The sequence below is a fragment of the Mus musculus genome, chromosome 11 (assembly GCF_000001635.26).
Source record: "Mus musculus strain C57BL/6J chromosome 11, GRCm38.p6 C57BL/6J".
Classification (NCBI taxonomy): domain Eukaryota; kingdom Metazoa; phylum Chordata; class Mammalia; order Rodentia; family Muridae; genus Mus; species Mus musculus.
In genome coordinates, this window is record NC_000077.6 from 104,915,755 (window position 1) to 104,933,973 (window position 18,219).

General features: G+C 38.8%; 1 protein-coding gene and 1 pseudogene across 1 annotated transcript in view; both read left to right on the forward strand.

Moving 5' to 3' along the window:
- Gm11639 (predicted gene 11639) overlaps positions 1-18,219 on the forward strand; it is a 227,902-nt gene that overhangs the window by 134,546 nt on the left and 75,137 nt on the right. Inside the window, exons 61-72 of the mRNA XM_017314877.1 lie at positions 1,166-1,219; positions 3,703-3,807; positions 4,503-4,556; positions 5,216-5,320; positions 8,220-8,273; positions 8,829-8,933; positions 9,996-10,049; positions 11,297-11,401; positions 14,207-14,260; positions 15,716-15,820; positions 16,538-16,591; positions 17,544-17,648. Coding sequence (XP_017170366.1) covers positions 1,166-1,219; positions 3,703-3,807; positions 4,503-4,556; positions 5,216-5,320; positions 8,220-8,273; positions 8,829-8,933; positions 9,996-10,049; positions 11,297-11,401; positions 14,207-14,260; positions 15,716-15,820; positions 16,538-16,591; positions 17,544-17,648 — 954 coding nt within the window. The remainder of the gene's footprint in view (positions 1-1,165; positions 1,220-3,702; positions 3,808-4,502; positions 4,557-5,215; positions 5,321-8,219; positions 8,274-8,828; positions 8,934-9,995; positions 10,050-11,296; positions 11,402-14,206; positions 14,261-15,715; positions 15,821-16,537; positions 16,592-17,543; positions 17,649-18,219) is intronic.
- On the forward strand, positions 12,390-13,245 carry Gm11621 (predicted gene 11621; annotated as a pseudogene).

The following is an 18,219-nucleotide window of genomic DNA, read 5'->3' on the forward strand; positions in this document are numbered from 1 at the left end:
GCATATGTTGAACCATGTCTTTCTCTCTGGAATGAAGGCAGCCTGATCACGGTGAATGATCTTTTTGTGTGTTCTTAAATGAGGTTTATACGTATTTTACTGAAGATATTTGTGTTTGTGTTTACCAGGGAAATTGCCCTGCTGTTCTGTCTTTATCTGCTTTTGGTATTGGAGCAACACTGGCTTTTTAACAAGTGTTGCAAAGCATTCTTTCCTTTCCTACTTTATGGTGCTGGCAAAGGATTTGCCAATTTTATTAATCTTTTCAAAGAATCAACTTCTATTTTCTCAACTCCATTGTTCGAGTATTTATTCCACTGCTTCCCATCTAAGCCTTGGCCTTAGATTGATACAGTTCACATCCTGGGGCTTAGAAAGGGCTGAGTCTGAGGTGGTTGGCCACATGAAAGAGAATCACCAAGTTAGACGCTGTTACTTATCACTGATTTATAGATACCAGCAGTGTCTTATACATATCCCCAAAGCCAATTATTATATAGACTGACTACTAATGTCTTTTATATTCAATAAATGAATTCCCCAATATTTTTAAACACTTTCCTTTTTAAATAAACTTTTTTTAAAAACAGATCTATTTATTTATTTTATGTATGTGAGTACCAGAAGAGGGCATCAGATCCCATTACAGATGGTTGTAAGCCACCATGTCATTGCTGGGAATTGAACTCAGGACCTCTGGAAGAGCAGTCAGTTCTCTGCTCTTCCTCAGTGCTCTGCAGAGACATCTCTCCAGCCCAAATTACCAAATATTTTAATAAAGAACTATTTGGGGAAGAGTAAAATGTCTTAGTAATTGTCTCAGATATATAGAAATAAGTATACAGAAAGCCAAGGTAATAGAAAATATGAGAGAAGTATTTTGACCAAAAGATGAAAACTTCCCTTTTGTGATGGCCACTGATGGAATGTTATGGCTAGTATAAGTCAAATTTTACATCTTTCTAAGGCAAAATGTGAAAGACCATACAAGCCAGAAGACTGAATGTCTTATTTTGCTGGAAGATTTGCCCAATCCTATTAATTATAAATTATATATAAGATTTGAAAAACCCAACAAAAGATTAGATTTTGGTTCAAGTTATAAATGAGTATGTCATTTACCTAAAAAGGTGTGCCATCTAATTGATTGTGTCTTTTCTAATAGCCGATGGGAAGATTAGTCTCAGTAAGCTTCTAGACACGGTTAAAGCAGTTAGAGGTAAGTGGCAAAGTACTCAGAATGAACCTAAGAATATAAATAATCGCACTAAATTACATATATGATCCATGTATCATAGTTATCGCCACTATTCAGATATTTTATCTTTCATTAATGATGGTCTATTTCTAATTTCCTAGAATTAGAATATGGGTTAGCTATGTTTCAGTTACTATTTTGTGGGGGAAAAAAAATCATGCGTACAAATGTTTTGCCTACATGTTTGTCTGTATACCACATGAGTGCCTGGTACCCATGGAGGCCGAAAAAGGATATCAGATCTCCTGGAACTAGAGTTATGATCATTGTGAGCCACTATGGTCAATGCCAGGGATTGAACCTCAGTCCTCTGCAAACGCAGCAAGTCTTTTAACCACTGAGCTGCCTCTCTCTGCAAAATTTTGATTGCCTATTTTAACAAGTCTTCCCCCCTCTTAATAATTTTTCCATAACATATTTAGCTTTTGAGGTTGAGTGTCTTATGATTAATAAATTAAGCAAAGCCTCAGTTAAGGATATAGATACTACAAAAAGGCTAACCTAAGTTTTACTGGCTAATTTATGAATGTAGACCACCTAAAGTATTCCGGTCTATAGTGATGTTTTCTTCTGTCCATCAGCGTCCACTGTAACACACTTTCCCCATGATATGAGAAGATGGTTTTACCTGTGTTTATATTAAAGTTTTGCTCTTGATACAGTAGTTAAGAACAATGCTGACCTCGAACTTGTGATCCTCCTGCCTCTGCCTCCTTCAGCAAATCCTACCGGCGTGCGCCACCACTACCAGCAAGGTCAAATTTAAGTGGATCAAGGAACTTCACATAAAACCAGAGACACTGAAACTTATAGAGGAGAAAGTGGGGAAAAGCCTCGAAGATATGGGTACAGGGGAAAAATTCCTGAATAGAACAGCAATGGCTTGTGCTGTAAGATCGAGAATCGATAAATGGGACCTCATAAAATTGCAAAGCTTCTGCAAGGCAAAAGACAGCGTCAATAAGCCAAAAAGACCACCAACAGATTGGGAAAGGATCTTTACCTATTCTCAATCAGATAGGGGACTAATATCCAACATATATAAAGAACTGAAGAGGGTGGACTCCAGAAAATCAAATAACCCCATTAAAAAATGGGGCTCAGAATTGAACAAAGAATTCTCACCCGAGGAATACCGAATGGCAGAGAAGCACCTGAAAAAATGTTCAACATCCTTAATTATCAGGGAAATGCAAATCAAAACAACCCTGAGATTCCACCTCACACCAATCAGAATGGCTAAGATCAAAAATTCAGGTGACAGCAGATGCTGGCGAGGATGTGGAGAAAGAGGAACATTTCTCCATTGTTGGTGGGATTGCAAGCTTGTACAACCACTCTGGAAATCAGTCTGGTAGTTCCTTAGAAAATTGGACATAGTACTACTGGAGGATCCAGCAATACCTCTTCTGGGCATATATCCAGAAGATGCCCCAATGGGTAAGAAGGACACATGCTCCACTATGTTCATAGCAGCCTTATTTATAATAGCCAGAAGCTGGAAAGAACCCAGATGCCCCTCAACAGAGGAATGGATACAGAAAATGTGGTACATCTACACAATGGAGTACTACTCAGCTATTAAAAAGAATGAATTTATGAAATTCCTAGGCAAATAGATGGACCTGGAGGGCATCATCCTGAGTGAGGTAACCCAATCACAAAGGAACTCACACAATATGTACTCACTGATAAGTGGATACTAGCCCAAAACTTAGTATACCCAAGATATAAGATACAATTTGCCAAATGCATGAAACTCTAGAAGAATAAAGACCAAAGTGTGGACACTGTGCCCCTTCTTAGAATTGGGAACAAAACACCCATGGAAGGAGTTACAGAGACAAAGTTTGGAGCTGCGACAAAAGGATGGACCATCTAGAGACTGTCTTATCTAGGCATCCACCCCATAATCAGCTTCCAAACACTGACACCACTGCATACACTAGCAAGATTTTGCTGAAAGGACCCAGATATAGCTGTCTCTTGTGAAACTAGACAGGGGCCTAGCAAACACATAAGTGGATGCTCACAGTCAGCTATTGGATGGATCACAGGGCCCCCGATGGAGGAGCTAGAGAAAGTATCCAAGGAGCTAAAGAGATCTGCAACCCTCTAGGTGCAACAACTTATGAACTAACCAGTACCCCGGAGCCCTTGACTCTAGCTGCATATGTATCAAAAGATGGCCTGGTCGGCCATCACTGGAAAGAGAGGCCCATCGGACACACAAACTTTATATGCCCCAGTACAGGGGAACGCCAGGGCCAAAAAAATGAGAGTGGGTGGGTAGGGGGGTGGGGGGGGGAGGGTACGGGGGACTTTTGGGATAGCATTGGAAATGTCATTGAGGAAAATACGTTATAAAAAAAAAAGAACAATGCTGAGAATATTTAAGTCATTTTTAAGATTCTTAGATTTTTTTAAATTCTTATTATTTATAGGAGAGGCTATTGATATGGATGATGTAGAAGACATTATGGAAGACCTGGGGATAGAATTTACAGATAAGGAATTATTGAGGCTGATGGAAAGCTTACAAGCTGATGGTAAGTGGTTAAAATAGACACAACTCTGATTTTCAGCGGGGGACAGTTTTTACAGTGAGCATACATTGGCAACATCTAGAGACAGGCTTTTGTGTTGCATCTGGCAGGAGTAGATGAGGGGGATAACACTGGTAACTAGTGGGTTGAAGCTATGGGTTAATAACACCCTTAGAGTAAAAACCAAGTTTCAGTGAATGGGTCAGCCCTGCACATAAGAACTATCCAGCCTAAAGTATGTATAGGTCTGATATCAAAACCCCTCAGTGTAATCTTTTGGGAAGCTTAGGTTTGTGTGCTTTTGTACAAACACTCTGTCCTATTCAGCTGTGAGGAGAGCATCCCAGCCGTATCAGGCATTTCTGCTGTGGTGCTCTCATTCGTCTCTGCTCCAGAAACAGGAGCTCAGCCAACCGTGATCTAAAACCCCTGAAACCAGGAATGGAAATAGATCTTTCCTCCGTTAAGCTGATTTTTCTCAGGTTAATCTCACAGCAGCAAAAAGTCTGCTGAACACATTCCAGAGAGAAAAGAATGCTCAACATTTTCAAAATTCTATGACATAAAATGTTTCTATGCATTGATTTAAATAGGAAAAAAACCCCAAAACCAGTTTAGATACATACTTCTGAGATGATTTTTTTAAATATTGTTGTAATAATTGATTTCTTCTTGGCCTGAATTGTTTGTTCTTACAGCTGATAGGAATACTTACCACAAGAGGGTGATGGAGAGTTTAAGGACCTATAAAGGTAAGAGAACTATGATGTGAAACAAACATAGAAGAAGGTATAATAGTTTGCTTTACTTTCTTCCTGGACATTCAGACATGAACCACCTTCTGGTAGGCACAGTGCTTTATTTTGTCATTAGCATCTTTTGTAGAGCCCCCTGTAATTTGCCATTCTTGCTGGAGTAAAATACACATAGCACAGTTTGCCATTTTAAATGCACAAACTAGAAACATTAGGTACGTTCATGGTGTCTTACAGCCATGACCCCTATTCACCTGCAGAGCCTTTTATTGTTACAAACAGACACTCTGTACCTCAGGGAATCACTACTATCTCCCCCTCTCCAGCTCCTGGTTGCCTCTGTTCCACTTTCTATGAATTTATCTCTTCTAGGAACCTAGAGGTGCCAAGAAGTTAACTGAATTTAAATTTATATTTTAATTTTGAATTACAGAGAAAATTTTCCCATTCCTTGGGAAATTCTCAAAAGTTTATCAGAATCCCAAATGAAATCTAAATATTTACAACTTCTAAAATATAATTGGCAGCAAGTTCAATCGATCTGAAAGTTCAATTAACAACCATCATCTTAGTACGCAAATAACAAAGAATGGGGTCATCCATTTTTGACCCATTTTAAAGTTACTCTGTTACTTTTACCTGTATCTCTTTTTAAGAAGGGAAAATCAAGACTGATAAAGTGGACACATTTCTGAAGAACATAGATATGGACGTCTTAGAGACAGAACTTAAGGATCTAAAACAAAACCTGCCGGCTTCTGGTAAGCATCTACCATTTTGCACCAGAATGGCAAAGCTGTTAAAACACAGACCCCAGAGCCAAGCTGCCTGATTTGAATCCCGGCTCTTCTGTTTAATGCTTATATTACCTTAATGTTCTTTCTGTGCCCCACTTTCTTCATCTATATAAAAGCATATTAAGAATACCTAATTAGCAAAGTTTTGTGAAAACCAAAGTATGTTAGTTCTATCATTGCTATTAGTATTATCATATTCTAAATTATCATATTCTAACCTTCTGTGATTAAGCATGCAGAACTTCAAAATGCTTATGGACATCAAACCATTTGAAAAAAAAAGCTTGGAAAAGAACTCAAAACGTAAACTGAGATGACAGCTCAGTAGATGAAGCCCCTGCCACACAAGCATGAGGGCTTGAGTTTGGTCTCTAGAACCCACATTTAAAAGCTGAGTATTGGAGCTGGAGAGATGGCTCTGCTCATCCAGAGAGCCTGGACTCACGTGGTGGCTCACTATCATCTGTAACTCCGGTTCCAATGCCCTTTCTGATCTCCACAGGCACCAGACATGCAAGTGGTGCCCCAACGTACATGCACTCAAACACCTGATAAACATTTTTAAATTAAGAAGTGGAGTATTCTAGCATACACACACTTTTAATTCCAGCACTGGCGAGGTGGAGATAGACTGGCTTATACCTTGGGCTCCCTGGACAGCTAGCCTAGTCTAACCTTTAGTGAGACAAAGGTATTGTCTTAAAAGTCAAGGTTGACAGCATCTGAGGAACTACAACCACGGTTGTCCTTTGGCCTACATGCAGACACACACACATACACACACACACACACCACATGCACACACACACGGACACGCACGTACACACACAAGTAAAGTAAGAACAAATCCTTCCTTTTGGCATTTACATTAAGAAAATGAGTTATTTTACTGTGAATTCCACATCTGGCTGAGGTGTCACTAGAAAGAGGCAACCTGAAGCAAGGAAACACAAGGCAAACAGGGACAGTCAGTGCAAAGGAAAGTTTACTGGGATACAAGCAATGAAAGATAAATTAAAATGGTGGCGGAGAAACAAAGACTAGCTTGTAGGGATAAGGATCAAACCTCTCCAAAGGGCTTCAGATTTGCAGAGACTATTTCCTTCCATCAATGTAAAACAGAGACAACGTTTCAAAGAATAGTACACCACCTATTTGGTTCCTTGTCATTGATCAAGATACAATTAAGACTGATCAGTGTATTGTAGTGAGACCCTCTTTTCCAACATCTGGAAAGACACTATGTTTTGTATACATTCATCCATTCATACATACATTAACTGATTTTTACCAGTTTTAAAGAGGCATTACAAAACATTACAAAGACAGAATTACTTCCCTAAATTAAGTTCTCAATTGAACCAGTTGCTTAATTTCTATTTATTTTGATCTCTTGAGAATTTCACACAGGAGTAATAATGTATAGACATAATTTCTGGTTTTTTTCACATGATTCTGGACAGTCATTTTATTGATAAAATATTTGAGTGGATGGCTAACGGATGCCTAGAAACAACCACAAAGGAAACTGGAAAATGCACTGTAAAGCATGCACACTCCTCTTATTTAAGTAGTTAAGTCTGTGCATTAGGGCAATAAAGTATATTCTGGAATTTAAAGCCTCTGAGTTTTGACGTTAGCTTGGCCTTTGCTCTCTATCTGATCGCAAGTAATCATCTTAACACCTGTGAGCATCCTTTTCCCTCTGAGCCTTCCGCTCAGAACTGAACATCCATCTCAAAGGTTTTCAAAGTCAACACAGCAGCCTGTGTGACTTCCTCTCCGTGAACGTTAATGTGCACGTTGAGTCTTTGCGCTGGTGGTTCCAGAAGGTGAACAGATTCCCTCACTTCATGTTTCCTGCTGCGTAATTTTTTTCCAAAATACAAACTAGATTTTTTTAAGTTTATAGACTTTATTAATATTATTGATTGGATTTTAACATCTCTTTTTTATTAGATATTTCCTTTATTTGCATTTCAAATGTTATCCCTTTTCCTGGTTTCCCCTCCAAAATCCCCCTATTCCCCCCCACTCACCAACCCACCCACTCCTGCTTCCTAGCCCTGGCATTCCCCTATACTGGGGCATACAACCTTCACAGGACCAAGGGCCTCTCCTCCATTGATGACTGACTAGGCCATCCTCTGCTACATATGCAGCTAGAGCCATGAGTCCCACCAAGTGTTTTCTTTGGTTGGTGGTTTAGTCCCAGGGAGCTCTGGGGGTACTGGTTAGTTCATATTGTTGTGCCTCCTAGGGGGCTGCAAACCCCTTCAGCTCCTTGAGTACTTTCTCTAGCTCCTTCATTGGGGACCCCATGCTCTATCCAATGGATAGCTGTGAGCATCCACTTCTAAATTTTATCTTTTACTACCATGTAAATGGCAGGTAAATAGTCACTAAAAACAGTCCTCTAAATATCTGGTATAGAAAAACTGTGCCACTAATATGTGACATTAATAACTACTGAGTATACTAATTCAAATCATTGGTAAAGTCCATACAATTTAATTATAACATTGCATGGATTGTGAATACGAGCCAACTGTATATGAGTGGAACTTTTCTTAAAGTATTGAAATGTAGTGTAAACTTCTTTTAAAATGTTGTTCCTGTGGCTAACTAAAGAGGCTCACCTAAGATTAAAGAGCTGAAACGCCACTAAAAACAGAACGCATCTCCTTTCTGTAGCATTCTTTTGTGGCTAAATGTTCCAATAGCTGCAAGTTTCTTTGCCAATACAGCTTCACTGTGGAATTTAAACCTCTTCTGTTTCACACTAATAAAAAAGAGTGCTGTGATAATTACTATAAATTTTGCTCGTTTCTGATCTCTATTCTGATTCCTTGTTGTCTTGCAGCTAGTGGGAAAATCGATATAAGAACTATAATAAATGAAGCAAACGCTTTCACAGGTCAGTGATGACTTCCTACCAAACTGAAGCCTTTGGGTCATAATAATAACTTGTATACTGTTGTTTCTCCACACTGCTCTGAAATTAGATTCAATAGAAAAAAAATCTGAGATTGCATAAATTTGGCAAAATGTAGCCAAAACAATACAAATAAAATACTTATAGGAGAATGTCTCAGTAAGAAATCCTGCATTCTATAGAACCTGTGCTCCTAATCTCTCTGTGAAATACACAGGCTCAGTAAAGGGTACGCAGAATTTTTATATGATTCAGTTAACACTGTTGACACCTAAAACATTAATGAAAGCATAAACCGCATTCTTGGAGGTTTGTTTATACTAGCCGCCATATGTATTGATTTTACAGTAATAAAGCTGAATTTAGTTTTTCTAGACCCTAAAAAGAGCCTGTGTAAATGACTGCTAAAGGGACTGTAAACATTCCAAATGTCCTCCCATCCGGAGCAGCATGGAAGGACCATGCTCTGCTTCTGGTACCCAACCTAAAATGGGACAGAGCTGATGTGTCCACCTCTCACTATGTCTGACTTTTTAGGGGAAAAGATTGATGTCAGCAATCTGAGAAATCTGCTAAGAAACATGGGGGTTGAGTTCACTGATCCGGAGTACACGAGGCTACTGAGGATGCTGCCGGTGGATGGTAAGCTGTAAAAGGCCACTGGATCTCTGGACTGAAATTTAACAAGCCTGGGAGGGAAATGCACATTTTAGAATCCAGTCCCCAGAAGGTCTATACCATTTGAAGAATCTATTATAAAATAAATGACTTGTAGAAATGATGAGCCAGAGACTTAAATAAAAGGTTAGAATAAAGAAATACTGGTGGCGGGTGGTGGCGCATGCCTTTAATCCCAGCACTCAGGAGGCGGAGGCAGGCAGATCTCTGAATTCGAGGCCAGCTTGGTCTACAAAGTGAGTTCCAGGACAGCCAGGGCTATACAGAGAAACCCTGTCTCAAAAAACAAACAAATAAAGAAATACTGGTGGCACTATAGAGGTTTGATTTGAAGGCCATGAAACTCCTCTATGAAGCGGTCATGATGAGATAATGATTTTACCATAATCAAAGTACAATCCCCATGACTGCTCAGTCTCGAGAGCCCGTGTATGTAAACAACACAAAGCAGTAAGTGAACTGTTTCAGTTCTCTATTTTGTCTCCCACCAATTTTATATTTTATATTCTTCTAAGGGCTAAGGGGACTGTAGCTCCACAGTAGAATGCTTACCTTGATCACATGAGGCCATAGGTTCAATTCCCAGCACTGCCCCAAAAGTAAAAAAATAAAACATTTTTTTCTGCAATATTAACCAATTCATATATAGAATCTGGGAAGTGTTTTTATGTAATTTGAAAAATATATTGTCTCTCCATAGCCTTTTTCCCTCTCCTTCCCATCAGGCAATCCCATGCCTGTCTTTTTCTTGATCCTTGCAGCTTGTCAGTATTGTTGCTGACATTTTATTTTCCTCCTGAAGATTCTTCAACCTGCCCGTCTTCAGTCTCCTGTTTACTGACTTCCGTTTCTATCTTAACTTGTGTTGTTCCTTTCTTTTTGTGTTTAGGACCCTTTAATTGCCCTGTTCCTGAGGATGGGCGATTGGGTCTATTTCTCTTTGCTCATTTACCATTCTGTTCTTCTCTCACTGGTCTTCTTCAGTGATGTAAAAAGCTCACGCAAAATTGTCTTGTTTTCACACAGATAATGGGATGGTGCATTGGAACAGAGTACTGAAGGCTGTGAAGTTTCTCAGAGGTGAGTTAAAGCTCGTACTAACACATGTGTCTGAATTCCTCAGGCTTTACAAAGTGTTTGTTATTGTCTCTGTCTTTGAAGAAAACACCAGACTTGGCATCTTCATAAATTTATTACCAAAAGTAAAAAGTAAACATTTTTTCCATTTTTTAAAAAAGATTTATTTATTTATTATATTAAGCACACTGTAGCTGACTTCAGACAATCCAGAAGAGGGCGTCAGATCTTGTTACAGATGGTTGTGAGCCACCATGTGGTTGCTGGGATTTGAACTCCAGACCTTCGGAAGAGCAGTCGGGTGCTCTTACCCACTGAGCCATCTCACCAGCCCATTTTTTCCATTTTTTATTAGGTATTTACTTCATTTACATTTCAAATGCTATCCAGAAAGTCCCATATATACCCACCTTGCTCCCCTACTCACCCACTCCCACTTCTTGGCCTTGGAATTCCCCTGTATTGGGGCATATAAAGTTTGCAAGACCAAGGGGCCTTTCTACCCAATGATAGCCGACTAGGCCATCTTCTGCTACATATGCAGCTAGAGACACGAGCTCTGGGGGGTACTGGTAAGTTCACATTGTTGTTCCACCTATAGGGTTGCAGATCCCTTCAGCTCCTTGGATACTTTATCTAGCTCCTCCATTGGGGGCCCTGTGTTCCATCCAATAGATGACTGTGAGCATCCACTTCTGTATTTGCCAGGCACTGGCACAGCCTCACAAGAGATAAAAGTAAAAATTTTGTTACCTAAATGTATAAAGTTGTAGTGAAAGAACACAATCATTTTGTTAGTTTGTTGGAGTGTTATTCATTAATAGACAAAACCAATCTGGGAGTCTGGCAATGGAATGAATAAGTACTTTTGAATGTTAACTACAAGCATTGAAAATGGTGTTTCAGTGAGCAGACTCCGGGCCAGTGCCATTAAGCCAGAGTCCTCTAAAGAACGTCCTTGTCCTGGTAGACTTGTCACCGGGAAAGAGTTTTTAAAAACAGGTTGCACTTACCTTATGACTTCTCTCTCTTATTGGAAAATTCAGGTGGAAATTATAAAGGACGTTTGTAATAAATACCAATCACAATACAAAAATACAAAGTATACAGGTTTTTATATTTTTTTTCTTAAAGTAGTTACATAGTCATTAAAAACACAAACATTATTTTCATGGTTTGCATCTTTCATTTACTCAAGTTTTCCCTTGTGTCTCCTCCCCCCCCCACCACCCCCCCCACCACCACTTAAGGAGGAAAAATTGATGTCAAAAGCCTGGGCTCCTTCCTGGGAAACATGAGTATCAAACTCACAGAACAGGAAGTGGAGGAACTGGTGGAGAGCCTGCCAGTCGACGGTATGCATGCCCGTTAGATAGCACCATATATCCCTCAAGAGGGCTTGTAATCTGACAGCTACGAATTTAAAAACTAGATCAAGTTGGTGTTAAGATAAATGTTCAAAAATCTTAGGGAACCCAAACTTTATAAGTAACATTTTAAGTAGCAACTAAAAAACCTCTAGCTACTTAAGTGAGAAAATTAAATAAGATCTTATTTTTGCGTGCTTTCGAAACCTAGGAAACAAAGCAAAAGAAGCCCATTACAGTCATTGAGTTTTAGATAGACCATTTTAGTTCATGGGCTTTTGTACAAGATTAAAATTTTAAATTTCAAGCCATTTTCCCTAGCTAGAAACAAAAATACTCTATTTAAAGCAACAGAGCACATACATAAAATATCTAGAAATAAATTTCCTTTAAATCCTACCCATGTCGCTTAGAAGATTTTACCCACTGCCAAAGCTTTTGATGTTTAATGTTCCAAAGGTCAAATAGAGATCTAAGAAGTACAGGGCAGTTTTCTATGTCCTTTCTTCCTATATTTGTTTCCATGAAGGTGCATTTAAAATATTGAAACAGATAGAAAACAATTAACAAAATGGTAAGGGTAACTCATTACCTATCTATAACTACACTGAGTGTGAACAGACTAAATTCTACAATCAAAAGACAGACTATAAGAGTAGATAAATAAAACCTAACCATTTGTCTTTGAGTTTAAGAACTTAGAGAGACCAAAAGTGAAAGATTTCATGTATAGGGAAGCCAAAAGAGAACAAGGGTAACCATACCAGACATTAAGGAAAAAAAATAAATAAAAACAAATCCTTTTTTTTATGAGATTCATCAAAAACAGTTCTAAGGGGGAAACTTAGAATAAAGGACTGACATTAACAGTGACCTCAAATAAACAACCTAAAGGTGTACCTCAGGGGACTAGAAAAGGAAAACAAACTAAGCCAAACACTCCAGAAGGCAAGAAACAGTAAAAGTTGAAGTAGAGAGTTCTCACCAGAGCTTAGGGAAGTATCTCTGTTTGGCTCTGAGTGAAGAGCCCGTGCCAGCAGCAGTTGGCATGGGCAAGAGAGACCCCCAACAAGCCCCAGGGGAAAATGTCCTCGAATGCCTTTTTCCATCAGACCTGCCGGGAGGAGCTCGGGAAGCTCACCACTCCTCAGTCTGCTTCCCCAAGTTCTGGAAGAAATGCTCTGAGAGATGGAAGATCATGCCTGCAAAGGAAAAAAATCAAAGTTTAAAGATCTGGCCAAGATCGACTAGGCTCCTTATGACAGGGAGAAAGGAGATAAGAATGGAAAGAAAGAAGATGCTAGTGCTCCAAAAAGACCATTGTCTGCTTTCTCCCTGTTTTGCTCTGGACATCGCCCAAGATCAAAAGTGAACACCCAGGTCTGTCTATTGGAGATATTGCAAAGAAACTGGGTGAGATGTGGTCTGCACATCTGCCAAAGATAAACAACTGTATGAGCAGAAAGCAGCTAAACTGAACAAGTAATTAAAAGGATATTGCTGCATACCATGCCAAAGGCAAAGGGAAGCAGGAAAGAAGGGTCCTGGTAGGCCAGCAGGCTCAAGGAAGAGGAATGAACCAGGAGATGAGGAAGAGGAGAGGAGGAGGAAGATAAGAAGATGAGGATGAAGAATAAATGGCTGTCCTAAAATGGGTGGCATGTATGTGCTCAGGCAACTGTCTGCTAAGAATGTGAAATTCAAGCACAGCTCAACATTAGCTTCCGTACAAAAACTGTACAGAATTTTGCACAGCTAATGAGATTCTTTGTAGAGAAAACACTTTTTGAAAAAAAAAAAAAAGAGTTTGTCGCTTTTTCAGGAATTACTACGTACAGTTAGATTGAAAGCTTTTGATTGTGAATGTTTTTAAATATTCAATGGTTTCTTTAGTTTCCTATGGTAGCAAAACAAACTTCATAGGAATTTGTATTACCACTCAAAAAACCTTTAAAATATTGCATTTTTGTTTTTATTTTTAATTTGTAATAAAGTAATGTATATTACTTGGGGGAAAAAAGGCTGAAGTAGAATTAAACGAAAGATAGAAAAACGATGGAAAATGCCAACCAAACTAAGATTTGTTTTTCTTTAAATGAAATCAACAAACCTTTGGCTAGACTAAAAATAAGTGTGAGAATACTCAAAATAAAAATTAAAGAGAGGACATTACAGCTGAGAGCACGGATGTACAAAAGCTTAGAAGAAAGCATGTGAACAGCTTTGCAGCAATGAAGTGGACAGCCTAGAAAATGACAGTGTATCAGTGTCTAGACAATATATCAATTCTGAATCAACAAGAAACTGAAAATATGACCAGACCAAAAAAAAAGTAAAGAGGTTGAATATATAGGTCTATTTTCCATTGCTACTTCAAAATACTTTAGTCTGCTAAATGTATAAAGAAGATATTTAGCTCTCAGGTTACATAACACTCTTACTTATGAGACATTAATGAGTATCTACTAACCCCAGATAGGGAGCCAACCATAGACCAAAGTAATTTCAATTAACAGGTAGGAAGAATTAATACTATTTTCATGTCATTATTACTTAAAGCCATCTAGATTCAACATACTAAATTTCAGTTTTTCACAGAGCTATTAAAGCAGTCCTAAAATTCATATGGAACAACAAAGACCTTGGGGCGGGGGCAGGCAAGTCAATCTTTAGTAAGGCACCATACTACCCACTAGAAATGTATGGGCAAGTTTCTCCACTATAGATCCTTGGCATATAGCTTCTGGACTTAGCACATTAATTGCATTTCTCCTTTAAACCTTTTATTCATAGCTAATGGAAAAGTTGATCTAGTAAAGGTGATGGATGAAGCAAAAGCCTTCATAGGTAAGTGAGAGTTGATTTAAATATAGGATCCTAATTTTTTAATAGTAAAAATTTTAAAGTATTTTTACTAATGTGTGTGTGTGTGTGTGTGTGTGTGTGTGTGTGTGTGTGTGTGTGACTGTCTGTTTGAGTATATGACACATGTATGACAGATGCCCAAAGAGGTCAGAGGAGGATGCTGTATCGCTCAAGCTGAGATGACAGTCAGTTATGAACCAGATTCAGGCCTTTTAGAAGAACCATCTCTCCAGCCACATGATTTCCTTCATATCTTTATTGCTATGCTAATTCTATAACATTTATTTGTTTGTTTGTTTGTTTGTTTATAATCCAATGTCCAGAAGTTGGAATGTTTCCTAGTGTGTTTTCTTTTTCATTTGTTAGTGTGGTCGGTTTTGTCTGTTTCTGGTTTTGTTTTTGTTTGTTTTCAGACAGGTTTTCTCTGTGTAGCTCTGGCTATCCTGGACCTCACTTTGTAGATCAGGCTGGCCTTGAACTCACAGGGATCTGACTGCCTCTGGCTCCTGAGTGCTGGGGTTGAAGGTGTGCACCACCACATCCAGCTTTAGTGTGTTTTCTAATAATTCACCTTATTTTCCTTAATATAATAGAGCCAAATTCAACAATAAAATGAAATGAATCTTTAAAAAAAAAAAAGGACTCTAGTACACATTCATAGGTTTAGGATAAGCCATTTGCAACCTTCTAGTTGAATGAAGAAACACTCAATACCTGCTCATCGTTGCCATTCTGGGTGCCATTGGTAGTGCACATTCTTTAAGAATCACACACCAAGATGAGATTGAATATGAAAAAGGCATTTTGAAGAAAAATGTTCTTGTAAGGAGAGACATCTGGGAAAGGCTGCAAGCGCAAGCTGTGAAGTCTGATTCCAAGTGGAGCACTGTGAGAAGAGGGGAAGTTTGGATAGAAGCATTCTATCGGAATTCTTAGATTGCTCTATGACCATACCGACTTGAACTTACCCAGCCGATGTTACTTGGTGTCAGAAGCTAAGCAGGGTCAGCCCTGCTTAGTATTTGGATGGGAAAGTTCTTAGACCAAAAGCCATCCAGTCTTTAGAAGGACTGGCAGGGTTTGCAGCAATTCTCCAGCAAAGTCAGCCACCACTTACAGAAATGGATTTCCTTTGTATCTTCGTTGCTCTCCGTCATTGATCTCAGGAAGCAAATATGGGGATGGATTTCAAACATAGTAGCTGGGGCCAACTTAGGTTCTCAGTGTATCCTACTGGTGTGTTCTCACAACCAACATTGAGAGTAAGCTCTCTTCTCTTGATGACGTCTACAAACAAATCGTGTTTCTTTGAAGGATGTTCTTTCTAGATACTCAGTGGCCATGGATGGTCCCACCCTGCCCTTATATTGTATAGTTTAATTATCTGTGATTGTGCAAAATTCCATGTGTGTCACTATTTTAATCTTTATTATTAAGGAGAAAAAATTGGTATCGATGAGGTGAAAAATGTTCTGGAAAACATGGGACTAGAGTACAAAGATCAAGAACTGTCCAAACTGATGGAAAGTCTGCCATTTGATGGTAAGCATCTCAAATATTAATGTGATTTTTTTAAAAAGGCTTTTATATTTCTCTGTGGCAAAGCTATCCTCATTTCATAATACTAAGTTGAAAGACCATCTCAGAAACAATTTTAAAAAACAGATTGTTCATGTGCCCTGACATGAATTCTCTCTACACAGGCTTCTATTTTAAATCTGGATATTCTTCTTTATTATTCTTCCTATACCAAGGGGAACATGAGAGTAATGCAGGATTCGTGGAAAGAAAAAAGGATAGTTTAGGAGTGAGCAAATCCAGGACTGGGGGAGACTAAAAGAGGTGTGTGTGTGTGTGTGTGTGTGTGTGTGTGTGTGTGTGTGTGTGTGATATAGAACCTGGATACTAAGTTTTCCCATTTTTCTCTCACATTTTTATACACTTATTTATTGTGTGAGTGTGCACGCATGCACATACATTTGTAAATGGTCATTTATGTGTGTGAGTGTGACTATGTCACGGTACATGTGTGGAGGTCATGTACAACTTGTAAAAGTAGGTTCCCTCCTTCCCCCACGTGGATCCAGGCGATCAGACTGGAGTTGTAAGGCTCAACAGCAAGCTCCTTTACCTTCTCATTGGCTCTCACATTTTTTATAAGAAGGGAGATCTCTGGAGAAGATCCTAAATGTCTGTTTCCCTGAGCAAATGCTACTGATCAGCCACACTTCTATAACTTGAACCCTGTATTTCTTACAGAAGATGGAAAGATCCATCAAAACAAGTTGTTGGAGAGCTTGAAGTCCTTGAAAGGTGAGTGACAGTAAGTTTTGGAGAAAGTCTGTGTGTGCCACCAGAGCTCATATATACCCGTATGTAAACTGGTGCTCCCATTTATATTAGGCCTTTACTGCAGCTGCCAAGCCTCTATCTTAGACATAAGGAAGAAGACCCCCACTTCTCAAGATTTTGTTTCCTTTTTTTGAACAAAAGAAATAGGACAGGATTTCACATTTGTGGAGAAAAGAGCAATTTGAAAACTCTAGGAGCAGATTTAGTCAGGAGAAAACAGAAACTAGACCTGGAGTTCATCGAACATCAACCCCAGATATTGTTCAGAACCAAGAAATAGTTACCTCCACAACTAGAGTTTCCTCAGTCTTTATTTATTACATTTCACTTTCTAAAATTCATAATTTAAAAAATTTTGTTTATTAAAATGAATTGCACATATTTATCATGTACATGGTGCTTTAAAGTGTAAGTGGCTGAATTTGGCTGGTTATTATAACGTATTACTTCATATAGCATCATCTTGTGAAGAAGACAGAAACATTCATACACCTGGTTTCATCTCTGTGGCTGTGATAAAACACCACAACCAAAGGCAGCTGCAGGGAGGAAAGAGTTTCTTTGGCTTCCAATCCCAAGCCATAGTTGATCACTAGATTTAACACCTTCCCCATCGAAACCTTAAGAATGTTCATAAGTAGAACGTGGCAGTTTAAAAATCATGTTAATGTAAATAAAATAGGTTTTCTTTCTTGCCTATTTTAGACATTACTAATACTAGTAGATAGCTGAAGAGAGTCTATAAGTAGGTGTTAGAAAAGGCATAACCGCCCCATTCCCAAAAGAATTTATATGCAATCTTTCTGAGTACTGGCACAATGTGTGAGTTTGCAGCAGGGTAAATATCTCCAGAGGCTATAGGAAACTGTCTTGGAAGCTTTGTACCTTCCTTCATGGGTCTCTCTTTCCTCAGGCGGGATGATCAGTACCAGCAATCTGAAATCTGTGATGGATAACTTAGGAATCAAACTCCACGACAATGAATTTAAGGATATGATACAAAGTCTCCCTGTTGGTGGTGAGTGGGTCTTTCAAGTGTCCTACTTATACTGGGAGAGTTTACCTTTTTAAGAAAAGAACAACCTTAGCAATGAAAGGTCTAGGGTAAGGGGCTTTAGGAATAGTGGCCTCTAAGGGTACTTCTGAGTTTCTTTCTATCACTAGCACAAGTTTGGGATAAAAGAACTATGAGTGAAATTTATATTATTGAAATGGGATCTTTGTGCTTTTAAGATTTTCTTCACGGTTTTCATGAAGGCGATGAAGTTGAATAAGATAACAGGAAATGTTGCCTACATATTTCTCTTTTTAAAAATGCATCATTTCATGTGTATGAATGTTTTGCCTGTGTGTATGTCTGTATGCCACATGAATGCAGTGCCCATAAAGGCCAGAAGTGGGCACTGGGTCTCCTGGAAGTGGAGTAACAGGCATTTGTGTGCTGAGACTCAAATCTGGGTCCTTTAGAAGAACAGTAAGGGCTCTTAACCATTGAATCATCTCTCCAGATCCCATGAGTGTTTGTTTTTAAATAAATATGTAAAACACTTAGGAGAGTGCCTTTGTAAATGATAAATGACAGTTTATCA